The following is an 18,570-nucleotide window of genomic DNA, read 5'->3' as shown; positions in this document are numbered from 1 at the left end:
CCATTATTACAGCACCACTAGCATCAGTAAATGAAACATTTTTCAAGAGAGCTCTCTGCCGTTTCAGCTAACAACCCCAGTGACAAATCCCCACCAATGTCCAAATAGACCCATGGTAAATCTGTTATAGACCCATGGTAAATCTGTTATAGACCCATGGTAAATCTGTTATAGACCCATGGTAAATCAGTTATAGACCCATGGTAAATATGTTATAGACCCATGGTAAATCTGTTATAGACCCATGTTAAATCTGTTATAGACCCATGGTAAATCTGTTATAGACCCATGGTAAATCTGTTATAGACCCATGGTAAATCTGTTATAGACCCATGGTAAATCTGTTATAGACCCATGGTAAATCTGTTATAGACCCATGGTAAATATGTTATAGACCCATGGTAAATATGTTATAGACCCATGTTAAATCTGTTATAGACCCATGGTAAATCTGTTATAGACCCATGGTAAATCTGTTATAGACCCATGGTAAATCTGTTATAGACCCATGGTAAATCTGTTATAGACCCATGGTAAATCTGTTATTGTCTTAATGTTTATTTCTGCACCCCAAATGAAACCCTATCCACTATAGCGCCTTGTGCCTATTGGGATGCATGACGCAAGACTGGAACGGAAGTGACCTGGGATATACACTGAGTGTACAAAACATTAGGAACACCTGCTTTTTTTTCCCATGACATAGTATATATATATATTATATTTTCTTCCATCTGCAGATGTATTATAACACTACGTCCTAGTACACAACACTACGTCCTAGTACATAACACTACGTCCTAGTACATAACACTACGTCCTAGTACATAACACTACGTCCTAGTCACATCCCTGCAGAGTGCGGATAGTGTCTGTCTGCTATGGTTAAAAGGGATACTTCGGGATTTTTGGCAATGAGGCCCTTTATGTACTTCCCCATAGTCAGTTGAACTTGTAGATACTATTTTAATGTTTCTGTGTCCAGTATGAAGGCATGCTACACTATATATCTCAAAGTATGTGGACAAGGGGAGGTGGGGAGGTAGAATGGAGGAATGGAGGAATGCCCTGTGTGGAGGTGGGGAGGTAGAATGGTCTGTCTGGAAACCTTTGGTATATTTCTCAATATTGTGTCATTTTTCTCCCAGCTACCCATGCATAGAGTACGCACTGGGCCAATGGGATTGGGTAGATTCCCCCGTTATTTGTGGCCTGGTTTCCAAACGGGTATCCTCACTGACATGCTCTGTTTCACCATGGGGAATGGAAGCCACAGAGCTTCAATTGGATTCCATGCTGTTATTTGGGCCATCTCACTGGCCTAATGGTCATTTACCGTACCCGTGTCTCTGCCGTGTGACACTGGGTCGAGAGATGTGTCGAGGTGTAGCTTAGTGGTTAAGAGCGTAGTCCCCAGTAACCGAAAGGTCGCCGGTTCTAATCCCTGAGCCGACTAAGTGAAAAAATCTGTAGATGTGCCCTTGAGCAAGGAACTTAACCCTAATTGCTCCTGTAAGTCGCTCTGGATAAGAGCATCTGCTAAATGACTAAAAATGTAAAATGAAGGAGGTGAGTAGTGATGACCGTACCTCCTATCAGAGCTGATGACCATAATGGGCAGTGCAGCCATCGCTGCTGGACTCCCAGAACCAAATCTGCTATTAAGGCAGTCAATAGAGAGTGGATCACCAGATGGATGTGCAGTGGCGTACCATTCCTACCCTATCTCCACAGGACAGAGAGGGAGCTCCTTCCTAGCCACACGCTGCTCTGAAGACAGGAGATACATTCTCCTAATGGACCGTTGATGACTGGGGAATATAAGCAGAGAGGCTTTTATTTAGTGAAGTGGCTTTCTGAACCTAATATATGAAACAGCTCATTAAAACCTTCATACTGACGATTGGGGTCATTTTGACCCAAGAAGCATATTTCTGATCATAGCCAAAAGGTAGCTTATTGAATTCTTCAAAAAATTTATGACTTTGTCAATGAACTTGTTATTAATAAATCTCAATCATTGTTTACTGTTTCTGTATTAATATGGACTTCAAGTCCTTTGGTCAGAGTCACTCAGGATAAATGGACAAATCACTTTATGTCAATAAAATTAAGTATGTCAATAAAATAAAGTATGTTTCACATTTTTGTGTACAGTCGTTTTTTTACCACATAAATATGACAATTAATATTTACTTCTAAATTCTAAAAACTAAATTATATTATATTATATTACAATCAGCTGATGGTTAATCAGCTTTTTACTACTGATGTAGATTGTACTTGAAAAAAAGATGTACATTATTTAAGGCATAATCTATATTTATATTTTAGTTTTTACAGAACATGCAAATGAACTTTAATATTACTAAAATAAGTCGCAAAGTATTCAGACCCGTTGACTTTTTCCATATTTTGTTACGTTACAGCCTTATTCTAAAATGGATTAAATTGTTTTTTCCCCTCATCAATCTATATAGACAGGTGTGCCTTTCCAAATCATGTCCAATGAATTGAATTTACCACAGGTGGACTCCAATCAAGTTTTAGAAACATCTCAAGGATGATCAATGGAAACAGGATGCACCTGAGCTCAATTTTGAATCTCATAGCAAAGGGTCTGAATACTTATGTAAATAAGATATTTCTGTCTTTTTATTTTATACATTTGCAAACATTTCTAGAAACCTGTTTTCGCTTTGTAATTATGGGGCATGGTCTGTAGATTAATTAGGATTTTTTTTTAAATGTAATACATTTTAGAATAAGGCTGTAACGTAACAAAATGTGGAAAAAGTCAAGGGGTCTGAATACTTTCTGAATGCACTGTTTGTTTTGCAATGACTGTTGCTTTATCCAATAGTTTCTTCTCAGGGTGAAAATGACCCCAGTTGGCAATATGTAAAATATGTTGGTAGTACGAGGGTTAAACATCCCAGCTACATGACAGTACAGGGTGCTCACCTCAGAGAATTAAAAGCGAGTTGGCTCCAAAAGTCTCCCGAGTGGCGCAGTGGTCTAAGGCACTGCATCGCAGTGCTAGCTGTGCCACTAGAGATCCTGGTTCGAATCCAGGCTCTGTCGTAGCCGGCCATGACCGGAAGACCCATGGGGCGGCGCACAATTGGCCCAGCGTCGTTCAGGGTAGGGGAGGGAATGGCCGGCAGGGATGTAGCTCAGTTGGTAGAGCATGGCGTTTGCAACGCTAGGGTTGTGGGTTCGATTCCCACGGGGGGCCAGTATGAAAAAATATAAAAAGATAATAATGTATGCACTCACTAACTGTACGTCGCTCTGGATAAGAGCGTCTGCTAAATGATGTAAATGTAAAATTAGTTTGTCAAGATGTTTTCAAAATGGCAGCCGTGTGTATGTGTGAGAAAAGTCCACCTTCCCAGCTCATCTGTTGTGTAGCTACAGCTGTACGTTTCAATCCAAAATGAATGGAAAAGATAAGCAGCCCCATGTACTGTATGTGAATATACTTATGACCGATTGTGTCGACTGTACTGATGCTATACCGCTGCATGTGATGTCCATAATGGCTCTGCATTTCTCTAGCTTGGTCCCAGATCTGTTTATGCTGTACAGCTAACTCCGACGGTCATCGTCATGACAGCACAAAAAAATACCTCTGACCAGGCTAAACTTCTCCTGCCTTGTAAAACAAAAGAGCCAATCCATAGGGTTAACGCGTGTGGATGTTTCCTAACCTTCTCCTGTCTGTGGTCTAGGTTACATGGGAGATTCCATGAGCTGGCTCCTCATCTAGTGCCGCTGGACTACACCAACCAGCCTGACATCACACTCCCCCTGGCACTCATCGTCAGCATGCCAGAACTAAAGGTAAGTGGTTCTGACGTTCCGTGGTTTTTGTTGTTGTGATATTGATACTCATTTGTGAGGCTCTGTTAATGTCAGTTAAGTGTAAATATTTAGCTCTTAAAATGAACTTAAAGTTCAGAGTTAAATGATATCTTCTTCTGAGTTATCTGACTGGCTACTAGGCTATTTTATACACACCACCTGTATGTTTTATGAGCTGGTAAATCTAATGTAGAACTAATCTCTTTAGCCCTCTGTTATTGTAAGACATTAAGCTTAACCAGTAAGGTGATATGGAGCAGTAGATAGTTGCTTGGTAACAGGGAGGTGATATGGAGCAGTAGATAGTTGCTTGGTAACAGTGAGGTGATATGGAGCAGTAGATAGTTGCTTGGTAACAGGGAGGTGATATAGAGCAGTAGATAGTTGCTTGGTAACAGGGAGGTGATATGGAGCAGTAGATAGTTGCTTGGTAACAGTGAGGTGATATGGAGCAGTAGATAGTTGCTTGGTAACAGTGAGGTGATATGAAGCAGTAGATAGTTGCTTGGTAACAGGGAGGTGATATGGAGCAGTAGATAGTTGCTTGGTAACAGTGAGGTGATATGGAGCAGTAGATAATTGCTTGGTAACAGGGAGGTGATATGGAGCAGTAGATAGTTGCTTGGTAACAGTGAGGTGATACTGTATGGAGCAGTAGATAGTTGCTTGGTTACAGTGAGGTGATACTGTATGGAGCAGTAGATAGTTGCTTGGTAACAGGGAGGTGATACTGTATGGAGCAAGCAGTAGATAGTTGCTTGGTAACAGTGAGGTGATATGGGCCATTAGATAGTTGCTTGGTAACAGTGAGGTGATATGGAGCAATAGATAGTTGCTTGGTAACAGTGTGGTGATATGGAGCAATAATAGTTGCTTGGTAACAGGGAGGTGATACTGTATGGAGCAGTATATAGTTGATTGGTAACAGTGAGATGATACTGTATGGAGCAGTAGATAGTTGCTTGGTACAGGGAGGTGATATGGAGCAGTAGATAGTTGCTTGGTAACAGTGAGATGATACTGTATGGAGCAGTAGATAGTTGCTTGGTAACAGGGAGGTGATATGGAGCAGTAGATAGTTGCTTGGTAACAGGGAGGTGATATAGAGCAGTAGATAGTTGCTTGGTAACAGGGAGGTGATTAGGAGCAGTAGATAGTTGCTTGGTACAGTGAGGTGATATGGAGCAGTAGATAGTTGCTTGGTAACAGGGAGGATTCATGTGATCATTACTGCTGTGATGTGTTAAGGCTGTTTCCTGGTGAGAAGCATTCCATTCACCCTCCATCCCTCTATCCTCCATCCCTCCATCCCTCCATTCCTCCATCCCTCCATCCCTCTACCCCTCCATCCCTCCACCCCTCCATCCTTCCATCCCTCCATCCTTCCATCCTTCCATCCCTCCATCCCTCCATCCCTCCATCCTTCCATCCCTCCATCCCTCCATCCCTCTACCCCTCCATCCCTCCATCCCTCCTTCCCTCCATCCCTCCATCCCTCCACCCCTCCATCCCTCCATCCCTCCATCCCTCTACCCCTCCATCCCTCCATCCCTCCTTCCCTCCTTCCCTCCATCCCTCCATCCCTCCATCCCTCCTTCCCTCCATCCCTCCATCCCTCCATCTCTCCATCCCTCCACCCCTCCTTCCCTCCATCCCTCTACCCCTCCATCCCTCATCCCTCCTTCCCTCCATCCTTCCATCCCTCCATCCCTCTACCACTCCATCCCTCTACCCCTCCATCCTTCCATCCCTCCATCCCTCCATCTCTCCATCCCTCCATCCCTCCATCCTTCCATCCCTCCTTCCCTCCATCCCTCCATCCCTCCTTCCCTCCATCCCTCCATCCCTCCATCCCTCCTTCCCTCCATCCCTCCATCCCTCCATCCCTCCATCCCTCCATCTCTCCATCCCTCCTTCCCTCCATCCCTCTACCCCTCCATTCCTCCATCCCTCCTTCCCTCCATCCCTCTATCCCTCCTTCCCTCCATCCCTCCATCCCTCCATCCCTCCATCCCTCTACCCCTCCATCCCTCCTTCCCTCCATCCCTCCATCCCTCCATTCCTCCATCCCTCCATCCCTCCATCCCTCTACCCCTCCATCCTTCCATCCCTCCATCCCTCCATCCCTCCATCCCTCTACCCCTCCATCCTTCCATCCCTCCATCCCTCCATCCTTCCATCCCTCCATCCCTCCATCCCTCTACCCCTCCATCCCTCCATCCCTCCATCCTTCTATCCCTCCATCCCTCCATCCCTCCATCCCTCCATCCTTCCATCCCTCCATCTCTCCATCCCTCCATCCCTCCATCCTTCCATCCCTCCATCCCTCCATCCCTCCATCCCTCCTTCCCTCCATCCCTCCATCCATCCCTCCTTCCCTCCTTCCCTCCATCCCTCTACCCCTCCATCCCTCCATCCCTCCATCCCTCCATCTATCTATCCCTCCATCCCTCCATCCCTCCATCCCTCCATCTCTCCATCCCTCCTTTCCTCCATCCCTCTACCCCTCCATCCCTCCTTCCCTCCATCCCTCCATCCCTCCATTCCTCCATCCCTCCATCCCTCCATCCTTCCATCCCTCCATCCCTCCATCCCTCTACCCCTCCATCCCTCCATCCTTCCATCCCTCCATCCCTCCATCCCTCTACCCCTCCATCCTTCCATCCTTCCATCCCTCCATCCTTCCATCCCTCCATCCCTCTACCCCTCCATCCCTCCATCCTTCCATCCCTCCATCCCTCCATCCCTCCATCCTTCCATCCCTCCATCCCTCTACCCCTCCATCCTTCCATCCCTCCATCTCTCCATCCCTCCATCCCTCCATCCCTCCATCTCTCCATCCCTCCATCCCTCCATCCTTCCATCCCTCCATCCCTCCATCCTTCCATCCCTCCATCCCTCCATCTCTCCATCCCTCCATCCCTCCATCCTTCCATCCCTCCATCCCTCCATCCTTCCATCCCTCCATCCCTCCATCCTTCTACCCCTCCATCCCTCCATCTCTCCATCCCTCCATCCTTCCATCCCTCCATCCCTCCATCCCTCCATCCCTCCATCCAGCTAGCCCGGCAGTGCACAGCCCACTCACCAGAGCCCATGCACAGACCGACAGGGTCATTTAAACAGAGGAGAGAGAGAACAGGGACTCAGTCTATGGTGATTTTGTTGAGTCAAGCAACTTACAGAGAAACAGTGACATAAGATTTTTCATGTGAGTTTTAAGAAATCATGCCACTTTTATTTTTCTTGCATCGTTTGAAAAATAGTCAGATTGGTCGTCTGAGTTCTTCTTTTAATAAATCATGATCTGTAATCACACAATGCTCAGTAAACATACTGTAGAATATTGGTTGGGCTACCGTTGCAGCATTCATTATACTGTTGGGAGCATAAATCAGTCTTTATGTAACCAAATATTGTATGGCTTTTCCAATACCGATAACATCAGAGCCTAGCGAATCACTGGCAATAGACTGAACAACACCCCTCCATCCTCTGTGGATCATTCACACGTCACTTCACAGAACCCTCTAATGGCGCTATAACATCTCGAACATGTTCCCCATGGGGAGGGGACGGGTGTAGAGGGAGTATCTGTAACCCATTCATACTAGAGACATTAACTGCATCCCAAATGGCACCCTATTCCCTACATAGTGCACTACTTTTGACCAGAGCTCTATGGTGGGGGGGGGGGGGGGGACAGGGTACCATTTGGGAGTGGGACACAGTCACGGTACCAGTAACAGGGGCGTAAAGCTCCCAGCGACCGGGGGCCCGTTCAGCGGTGAATGATGGTCCTCTGACAACAGGCAGAGCCAAAATGGTCGCCCAAAGGCCACCAGGTCGTAAATCGACGCCTCACCTGCACAGATGTCTGCATTAATTAGCCTAGCTTAACCCAGCCCCCAGGATGCCGTGGGTTGATTTAGAACAGGACCCAGAGACACTGCTGTGTACTGTACCCTGATCTAGCTAATGAATGGGACATAGAGTAGTGTGTGTGTGTGTTTGTGTGTGTGTGTGTGTGTGTGTGTGTGTGTGTGTGTGTGTGTGTGTGTGTGTGTGTGTGTGTGTGTGTGTGTGTGTGTGTGTGTGTGTGTGTGTGTGTGTGTGCGCATGTGTACATGCATGTGTGTGTGAGCTCATGTGCGTTAGGTAGCGTTAACCTTCAAAGCGCCAACAGGGGTAAATGTTGACCCCTTTTTAAAAAATCTTTCTGAAAGGACTTTGTCAAGCAACTAATTGCTGACAAAAAAAAAAAAAACAGCATTTACCATGATTTCTGTGTTAATATGGAGGAATGAAACAATCTCTCTTTTGTATACTAGTGGTGCAGTGAAGCTGAAAATGCTGACTCAATAGTGCACTTTGTGATAAAAGCACCACATTTGGTACAGAGGTAGATGTATGTACCCTGAAGATATATAGATGTGGAGCCACCCCAGATTTAGCCCCTGAGGGGCGTGGCAGCACCTACAACTAAAAAAGAACACATGTTATTCAAATGTAAATACATATTTAGCTTCCAGTCAATGTCTCTATACCAAGTCAAACTTAATTGGAACTGAGTTGATAGCTCATAGCGTTCCAAAGGAAGAGCTAGTGGTCTGATGGCACCGTCGCCCATATCGGTGGCCATCTTAGGTCGTACCGGGATGTCGCCCATATCGGTGGCCATCTTAGGTCGTACCGGGATATCGCCCATATCGGTGGCCATCTTAGGTCGTACCGGGATGTCGCCCATATCGGTGGCCATCTTAGGTCGTACCGGGATGTCGCCCATATCGGTGGCCATCTTAGGTCGTACCGGGATGTCGCCCATATCGGTGGCCATCTTAGGTCGTACCGGGATGTCGCCAATTTCTCAGCCTCTTGAGTATCACAGAAACACAACACTTTGAATTAATAGCAGACAAATGTTCATAACATTTGGCGATGGGGGAAATTGATCAGAATATCAACACATACATAAACGTCTATTTTGAAACTTCAATTTATGACTATAAGTCTGTGAACAGTTAAAAATATACGCTTCTTTTGGGGAATTTAAACCATTTACTTGTGCTACAAAAGGTTAATCAAATTAAAAGTGTTGCTGCTTGTCATTACCAATTTGGGTTCTAAAATGACCCCAGTTGGTGCTTTTAGGTTTAAAAAGGCTTTTAAGATGATTGAGGGCAATTCCACTAACAGAATGATGCTGAGATTTTTCAATTTAAAATGTATGTCAAACAAAAATTGCAAAGTTAAACAAACCGTACAACTCTATGCACAAGGACTACTTTTAACAATTTCCACAGAAGATTTTGACAAAAACACCTTTACTTGAACAGTGCAGATGCAGAGTATGGTAACAGAATGACGGTTTGTGCTGTTGGTGCTGTCATTCTGTTACCAAACTTCTGCACTGTGTGATGTCTGGGGCTGTTCTGTCACCTACTGACCTCATAAAGATCGGCCATAGTGGGAAACAGACACAGTAGAATGGGACACAGCACTTTACATCGATTTACATTTCAGTCATGGTTGAGACTCCATATTCGTCTTAGTAGTACCTGTAGCATGATCTACTACAATACCCATAATGCCCCGGTAACAGTACTGACTCACTCATGATCTACTATAATACCCATAATGCCCCGGTAACAGTACTGACTCACTCATGATCTACTACGATACCCATAATGCCCCGGTAACAGTACTGACTCACTCACGATCTACTACGATACCCATAATGCCCTGCATACAGTACTGACTCAGACTGTTCCTGTCCCTGTGCTCCTTCATACCTATACAGGAGAACCCTTTCAGAAACCGCATCGTGGAAGTCTTCTCTGAGGACGGACAAGGCAACTTGAGCTTCAACGACTTTGTAGACATGTTCTCAGCTCTCTGTGAAACAGCTCCAAGAGAACTGAAGACCATATACGCTTTTAAAATCTATGGTTAGTACCGAGTAGACTAGTATGTCTCCTATGGAGTCACTGTCTGAGAGTGTGTTTATTCTGTCTGTCTGTCTGTAGGTCTGTCTGTCTGTCTTTAGGTCTGTCTGTCTGTCTATCTGTCTGTCTTTAGGTCTGTCTGTCTGTCTGTCTGTCTGAGTGTCTGTCTGTCTGTCGGTCTGAATGTCTGTCTGTCGGTCTGTCTAGGTCTGTCTGTCTGTCTGTCTGTCTGAGTGTCTGTCTGTCTGTCTTTAGGTCTGTCTGTCTGTCTGAGTGTCTTCTGTCTGTCTGTCTGTCTGTCTGAGTGTCTTCTGTCTGTCTGTCTGTCTGTCTGTCTGTCTTTAGGTCTGTCTGTCTGAGTGTCTTCTGTCTGTCTTCTGTCTGAGTGTCTGTCTGTCTGTCTGTCTTCTGTCTGTCTGAGTGTCTGTCTGTCTTCTGTCTGTCTGTCTTCTCTCTGTCTGTCTGAGTGTCTGAGTGTCTGTCTGTATGTTTGTTTGTTTTGTTATACAAGTACTCATAGCACCAGAGCCATGATGACAACTAGGAATCTGACTCGTACTCACTCTGTTTTATCTTGCTTACCTAGTTACTTATTTAGTTACTTGGTTAGTTACTTATTTAGTTATTTGGATAGTTACTTGGTTAGTTAACTGGTAGGTTACTTGGTTAGTTACTAATTTAGTTACTTATTTAGTTATGCTTTTTGAATTCCTTGTGGAACAAAGGCCATCGGCAAACTGCTTCCAACCCATTCTGTCCTGCGCCATTCAAACCATTTTTTAATCTCTTAATTTTCCTTTCACCCATTGTTTTTAATCTCTTCCTCTTCCTGTGTGCCAGATTTCAACGTGGATAACTTCCTGTGTAAGGAGGACCTGGAGAAGACGTTGAACCGGCTGACTAAAGGAGAGCTGACCCCCGAAGAGGTCAACCTGGTCTGTAGCAAGGCCATGGAGGAGGCGGACCTGGACGGAGACAGCAAGCTCTCCTTCTCTGACTTTGAGAACATGATCTCCAAAGCTCCAGACTTTCTAAGGTACATGTTAATGGGGTAAAAGGAGACGTGTTGGATCACGAAGGGGGTATGAGTCATGTGGTTTGGTGAGTCAGGCTAGTGTATAATGTGATGGAGGTGGTTTGGTGAGTCAGGCTAGTGTATAATGTGATGGAGGTGGTTTGGTGAGTCAGGCTAGTGTATACTGTGATGGAGGTGGTTTGGTGAGGCAGGCTAGTGTATAATGTGATGGAGATGGTTTGGTGAGTCAGGCTAGTGTATAATGTGATGGAGGTGGTTTGGTGAGTCAGGCTAGTGTATAATGTGATGGAGGTGGTTTGGTGAGTCAGGCTAGTGTATAATGTGATGGAGGTGGTTTGGTGAGGCAGGCTAGTGTATAATGTGATGGAGGTGGTTTGGTGAGGCAGGCTAGTGTATAATGTGATGGAGGTGGTTTGGTGAGTCAGGCTAGTGTGTGATAAGGAATCTTACCTAGAGACGTTAAGAAATAATGCCAAGGCTTTAGCTCAGATGCCAAGGCTAGCACGGTCTTGTTTATCAAACTATGGATGCAGGGTTTTAGGGTACAACAGAAAAGCTGTCTTTCTGCCAGACTGAGCACAGCAGAATCTTCTAGTGAGTGGACCTCTATGTTCTGCTCTGCATAATGTTGCTTTCAGACAGAGATAGCTTCTGCTGCTCTGCATACGGCTGCTTTCAGACAGAGATAACTTCTGCTGCTCTGCATAATGCTGCTTTCAGAAAGAGATAACTTCTGCTGCTCTGCATAATGCTGCTTTCAGACAGAGATAACTTCTGCTGCTCTGCATAATGTGGCTTTCAGACAGAGATCACTTCTGCTGCTCTGCATAATGCTGCTTTCAGACAGAGATAACTTCTGCTGCTCTGCATAATGTGGCTTTCAGACAGAGATAACTTCTGCTGCTCTGCATAATGCTGCTTTCAGACAGAGATAACTTCTGCTGCTCTGCATAATGCTGCTTTCAGACAGAGATAACTTCTGCTGCTCTGCATAATGCTGCTTTCAGACAGAGATAACCTCTGCTGCTCTGCATAATGCTGCTTTCAGACAGAGATCACTTCTGCTGCTCTGCATAATGCTGCTTTCAGACAGAGATAACTTCTGCTGCTCTGCATACTGCTGCTTTCAGACAGAGATAACTTCTGCCGCTCTGCATACGGCTGCTTTCAGGCTGAGATTAAACACGGAGAGAGAGAACCAATAGTGCTTGATCAGAGCCTTTTTTACTGCGGACCAATCAATCTATCAACAGTGTTGTAAATCATTTTCATTTGAGAGCCAAAACCAGGCGGAAAGAACTGGCTACTAAAAACCTCTCCTATTCCATTCCAGAGAGCTTGATTTAGCTGGCCAATGATATGGCCCGTAAATCTGTCAATCACACGGGGCCGGCTGTAGATTGGCTTGAACTCTTCCTGGTTTCCATGGTTTATTGGTGGAGCGTGTTGCCGTGGCAACCAGGTCAGGCTTGTGGCAGGATGCTGCCTGTAACCAGAGACCGTGACAGATAAACATGATGGCTCTGTAAGACATAAACAGAGATAAACAACAACATGTCTCCTTCTGCCTGTAACAGGTGTCTGGGGAGTGAATGCTGTTATAGACATTTACATTTATCTACTTCCCCAGAGTCAGATGAACTTGTGGATACCATTTTTATGTCTCTGCGTCCAGGATGAAGGAAGTTAGAGGTAGTTTCACGAGCCAATGCTAACTAGCGTCAGCGCAATGACTGGAAGTATATGGGTATCTACTAGCATGCTAGCTGATAGACTTGTCCGTTGTTTACACAGAATGGGAAATGTGTCTTTTGGCATTTTGGCTTACAGTAAAAAGATACGAACAGACGTAAAACATACACACAAACACACCTGGTTTACACAGGCAGCGCAATCCTGATCCTTTTGTCACTAGTTGGTCTTTTGACCAATCAGATCAGATATTTTGACAATAATTGGGCAAAAGATCAGAATTGGGCTGCCATAGTAGATGCTCCTATGCAGATGGACTCTCCTCCAGCCTCGATCTCTCCCAGACCTGCCCTCCTAATAGACTTGTATTAGAACCATGTCATTGCAGTATTGACATGGCGGTTTTTATCTTCCATCCTTAGACAACCTGTCAGTATCTTTAGAATACTCTGACCGGCCTGATAATACTCTGACCGGCCTGATAATACTCTGACCGGCCTGATAATACTCTGACCGGCCTGATAATACTCTGACCGGCCTGATAATACTCTGACCGGCCTGATAATACTCTGACCGGCCTGATAATACTCTGACCGGCCTGATAATACTCTAACCGGCCTGATAATACTCTGACCCGCCTGATAATACTCTGACTGGCCTGATAATACTCTGACTGGCCTGATAATACTCTGACCGGCCGGATAATACTCTGACCGGCCTGATAATACTCTGACTGGCCTGATAATACTCTGACCGGCCTGATAATACTCTGACCCGCCTGATAATACTCTGACCCGCCTGATAATACTCTGACCGGCCTGATTTACATTTACATTTACATTTTAGTCATTTAGCAGACGCTCTTATCCAGAGCGACTTACAGTTAGTGAGTGCATACATTATTAATTTTTTATTTTTCATACTGGCCCCCCCTGATCATACTCTGACCGGCCTGATAATACTCTGACCGGCCTGATAATACTCTGACCGGCCTGATAATACTCTGACCGGCCTGATAATACTCTGACCGGCCTGATTTACATTTACATTTACATTTTAGTCATTTAGCAGACACTCTTATCCAGAGCGACTTACAGTTAGTGAGTGCATACATTATAAATGTTTTATTTTTCATACTGGCCCCCCCTGATCATACTCTGACCGGCCTGATCATACTCTGACTGGCCTGATAATACTCTGACCGGCCTGATAATACTCTGACCGGCCTGATAATACTCTGACTGGCCTGATAATACTCTGACCGGCCTGATAATACTCTGACTAGCCTGATAATACTCTGACTGGCCTGATAATACTCTGACCGGCCTGATAATACTCTGACAGGCCTGATAATACTCTGACCGGCCTGATAATACTCTGACCGGCCTGATAATACTCTGACCGGCCTGATAATACTCTGACTGGCCTGATAATACTCTGACCGGCCTGATAATACTCTGACCGGCCTGATAATACTCTGACCGGCCTGATTTACATTTACATTTACATTTTAGTCATTTAGCAGACACTCTTATCCAGAGCGACTTACAGTTAGTGAGTGCATACATTATTAATTTTTTATTTTTCATACTGGCCCCCCCTGATCATACTCTGACCGGCCTGATCATACTCTGACCGGCCTGATAATACTCTGACCGGCATGATAATACTCTGACCGGCCTGATAATACTCTGACTGGCCTGATAATACTCTGACCGGCCTGATAATACTCTGACTAGCCTGATAATACTCTGACTGGCCTGATAATACTCTGACCGGCCTGATAATACTCTGACAGGCCTGATAATACTCTGACCGGCCTGATAATACTCTGACCGGCCTGATAATACTCTGACCGGCCTGATAATACTCTGACCGGCCTGATAATACTCTGACCGGCCTGATGCCCTATTAGAATGGCGGAGGCTGTGGATCCGTTGGTAACCACCCCGTCCCACCCCCGTACAGACCCCTGGATCCCTTTTCCCCAGAGCTGAAGATCCGTATCAAGTTCATTTACCTCTACTTTAGACACACATTGTTGTGAATAGAATACCTGTTAAGGACAACAGTCAGATCTGCAGCCACTCCGTATTAGAATACCTGTTAAGGACAACAGTCAGATCTCCCCAGCTCATTAGATGTAATGTATTCATGGCCATCTCCCCAGCTCATTAGATGTAATGGATTCATGTCCATCTCCCCAGGCCATTAGATGTAATGGATTCATGGCCATCTCCCCAGGCCATTAGATGTAATGGATTCATGTCCATCTCCCCAGGCCATTAGATGTAATGGATTCATGTCCATCTCCCCAGCTCATTAGATGTAATGGATTCATGTCCATCTCCCCAGGCCATTAGATGTAATGGATTCATGGCCATCTCCCCAGGCCATTAGATGTAATGGATTCATGTCCATCTCCCCAGCTCATTAGATGTAATGGATTCATGGCCATCTCCCCAGGCCATTAGATGTAATGGATTCATGTCCATCTCCCCAGGCCATTAGATGTAATGGATTCATGTCCATCTCCCCAGGCCATTAGATGTATACCCTGTCTGGATGACCCTGCAGGCCCCTCTCTACTTTAATATTACTTCATGCAAAATATTGTCATTTTCCATCTTTGGCAGGGTAAAAAGTCATCGTTACAGTATCATGCTGTCATCCGAGCCGCGGTCCAATGAGACATTGGTTACTAGTTCACGGGGCCAAGCCTTGTAAAAATGTCAGTACAGTGGCTCTATGTCACTCTACGTAGCTCTATTAGCAGCAGAGTAGTACTGTTGTAGGTTAATGGGAGTATTACAGCTCTGGCTGGGGCTGCGGCTCAAAACGGCACCCTATTCCCTATATAGTGCACTACTTTTGACCAGGGCGCGAGCCTTATGTATGGAATAGGGTGCCATTTGGGATGCGGACCTGTTCTGTTCTGTTCTGTGATTCTCTCCTCGGGAAAGAGCCCATTTCTCACTCACACAACAAAAAAAATGGCTTTTGGACGTCTCAGCTGAAACTGAAAGTCAGCCGGAGTGGGACACGATGCATATGAACAGGAGAGGAGAGGAGAGGAGAGGAGAGGAGAGGAGAGGAGAGGAGAGGAGAGGAGAGGAGAGGAGAGGAGAGGAGAGGAGAGGAGAGGAGAGGAGAGGAGAGGAGAGTTGTGAAATAATGGCAGGAATGAATCTGTCAGACGTTTATAAAGGGAGATCCAGTTAGTCATGCTGGATGTCTCCAGTCAGCAGATATACTGTATCTATTGTTGATAAGGGGACAACACTTCTAACAGCAGACCACTTCCACTGTTGACAAAATGACTTGCATCATAGACAGCCCCTGGTTAAAGTGATACTTCACTCCAAAATCAATGTTTATTATTACATGTTTTAGACCTCACATTCTTTTTCTTCTTTTTGGGATGAGTCCATGGTGTCCCATGCCGTCTGTTGTAAATGCAGCTGTGTAATGAACTAACTAACTAGCTACTGTATCTGTGACTTAGTATGTCTGTGTGTTGTGCTTCATTTCCATTTCCAGCACGTTCCACCTACGGATCTGAGATGATGTAACCACGCCCACGACGAGACACCAATGGAAGACGGAGAAGACGAATGGGGTCACTTTCTGGTTCGTCTGATGATGTCATCCCTGAAGACTCCTCCCAAAGTCTCTGTGGCCCCGCCCACAGCAGAATGACCCCCCTGACCTCAACCTCAGTACAGCACAGTGCCTACCAACACGTTAGTAGAGAAGTCTTATCTTTCCCAAGTCTATCTTCGATCGATGCGATGTTTTTTTTTTTTTTACAAAATATCACATTTAAAGTGGAACAAAGTTTGGCTTCAGCTGCAGGAATATGGACCCGGGGGGGGGGGGGGGGGGGATTTTTTTCTCGGAAGCACAGGCCTTTTTGCCAACTCATGTTCAATAGGAAGGACGTTATCGACCACAAGACATTTCCATTTCGGAAGAGAAGATCATTAATGCATGATTGTTTTCTCTTATAATCAATTGTAACTCCAAATGGAGCTAGAAAATGAACTGATGTACAACGAGGGGCTAATTTTGATACCTGTAGGGCTTAGCCACTACACAACCCGTAAGGAGTTTTCTAGAAGTTTAGGACTTTTGCAGATTTTTTTTTCTTTTTTTCTTCGAACTGACCTAAACCTTTTCAAGTGTATGCATTGAATGGACTCTGACTGACAACAATGTGGAAGCGTATCGAACAACAAGATATTTTCTGTCTGACGTGTACGGCGGAAAAGAAAGTAGGATATATAGTGTACGAAGTATTACAAGCACAGTTTTAGCACCAAGGGACAGAAACAGTTGAAGAGCTATGCAATATATCTTTACGAAGTGCATGAGTGTTACATAAATTGCAAAATAGATTTTTATTTTACACTCCAGTATAGTGCTGAGTATTTGCTGGAACACGATGACAATCAGAACCTGTGATGTAGTGGTAAATAACCAATAGGTGATGGGGGGGAAACGCTGATCTCCGTCTGCGGTGAGTAAAGTAACTCTCCCTGTGCTTTCAATGCTCTTTATATTTCCCTGCAAAAAGGTGGGTTAAAAAAAACGCTCGGCACAAAGTACGAAAGGTGCGCTTCCCCGTGCGTTTCCCCCTTCACTACACCACTGATCATAATGTTACCTAACTGTTCTGCAGTTGAAGGAAGGGCTCCATTCTCTGTCTCATCGGCTCTTCCATTATGTTATGCTTTGATACCTATTTCTGCCTCTCAACTTGATATAACGGCGTTAACTTCACTTAAGAAAAAATAAACGTTTTCAGTATTTCATATGATGGAACATTTGTCTAGACTTGATTAAATGAATTTTCTGTTGCTTCAATGTTTAATGAACCTTCTTTTGAAAGATGTTATTGTTTCTCCTGGTATTTCCTGTCAACCTTGGGGAATAACATTTTACTTGCAACATTAACTTGAGCTAAAAATGAAACTAGCTAAAGATGACAAATGATGTGCCCAATCTGCATGGCTGCATCAAGTTCCTCTGTAAACGCTCTAGTAGTTTGCCCAAACTAAATATCCTTTTCAAACCAACTATATAATATTTCATCTTGGCTCGTTTTCTTCTTTGAAGTTTGATTAAGAATGATTTTTCAATTAATGCCAGCGCCCTGTCCAAGGCCTTGTTAAAGATGCTATTAATGCGAAAATGTTAAAGCCCGCCGTAAATGTATCTTCCGTGAGTTATCCATGCGGCCAGTGTTATGCGCGCATTAACATTATGGCTAGGGAATAAGATATCACCAAGACACACTCCACTAAATCTCCCTGGACTGAAACCTACACTGTCTATTAAAGACCAGATGGGGACATCATGTTGCACCCCCAACCCTGTAGTCAAGCCAACCTAGTAGAAATGGACAGTCGTTTGAATGTAGACACTAGACAGTAGGTGGTTTTCAACAGTGGCGCTCTTGAACATAATAGATTTATCCTTGGGAGGTGCGTAATAACTAGCCAAAGAGACGAGAATCCATGAAGGAAGATGAAGAGTCCTGTGTCCCAAATGGCACCCTAATCCCTATATAGTGCACTACAAATGGCACCCTAATCCCTATATAGTGCACTACAAATGGCACCCTAATCCCTATATAGTGCACTACTGTTGACCAGAGCACTATGGGGATGCAGCCGAGGAATAGGGAGGTGAGAGGGAATCATTCCAACCATTCAACTGTTTCTTCCGGTCGGTCTTGTGGTGCAGTCGGTCTTGTGGTGCAGTCGGTCTTGTGGTGCAGTCGGTCGTGTGGTGCAGTCGGTCGTGTTGTGCAGTCGGTTGTGTTGTGCAGTCGGTCGTGTTGTGCAGTCGGTCGTGTTGTGCAGTAGGTCGTGTTGTACAGTCGGTCGTGTGGTGCAGTAGGTTGTGTTGTACAGTCGGTCGTGTGGTGCAGTCGGTCGTGTGGTGCCGTCGGTCGTGTGGTGCAGTCGGTCGTGTGGTGCCGTCGGTCGTGTGGTGCAGTCGGTCGTGTGGTGCCGTCGGTCGTGT

General features: G+C 45.1%; 1 protein-coding gene across 1 annotated transcript in view; it reads left to right on the top strand.

Moving 5' to 3' along the window:
- LOC311116051 (calcium and integrin-binding family member 2-like) overlaps window positions 1–17,404 on the top strand; it is a 40,435-nt gene extending 23,031 nt beyond the window's left edge. Inside the window, exons 3-6 of the mRNA XM_084191182.1 lie at window positions 3,735–3,846; window positions 9,668–9,815; window positions 10,653–10,848; window positions 16,081–17,404. Of these exons, the coding sequence (XP_084047308.1) occupies window positions 3,735–3,846; window positions 9,668–9,815; window positions 10,653–10,848; window positions 16,081–16,102 (478 nt within the window). The 3' untranslated portion in view covers window positions 16,103–17,404. The remainder of the gene's footprint in view (window positions 1–3,734; window positions 3,847–9,667; window positions 9,816–10,652; window positions 10,849–16,080) is intronic.
- The last annotated feature ends 1,166 nt before the right edge of the window (window positions 17,405–18,570 follow it).

The sequence above is a fragment of the Coregonus lavaretus genome (genome assembly GCF_964263955.1).
Source record: "Coregonus lavaretus genome assembly, contig: HAP1_SCAFFOLD_315, whole genome shotgun sequence".
NCBI lineage: Eukaryota > Metazoa > Chordata > Actinopteri > Salmoniformes > Salmonidae > Coregonus > Coregonus lavaretus.
This window is presented reverse-complemented; position numbering and strand designations above follow the sequence as displayed.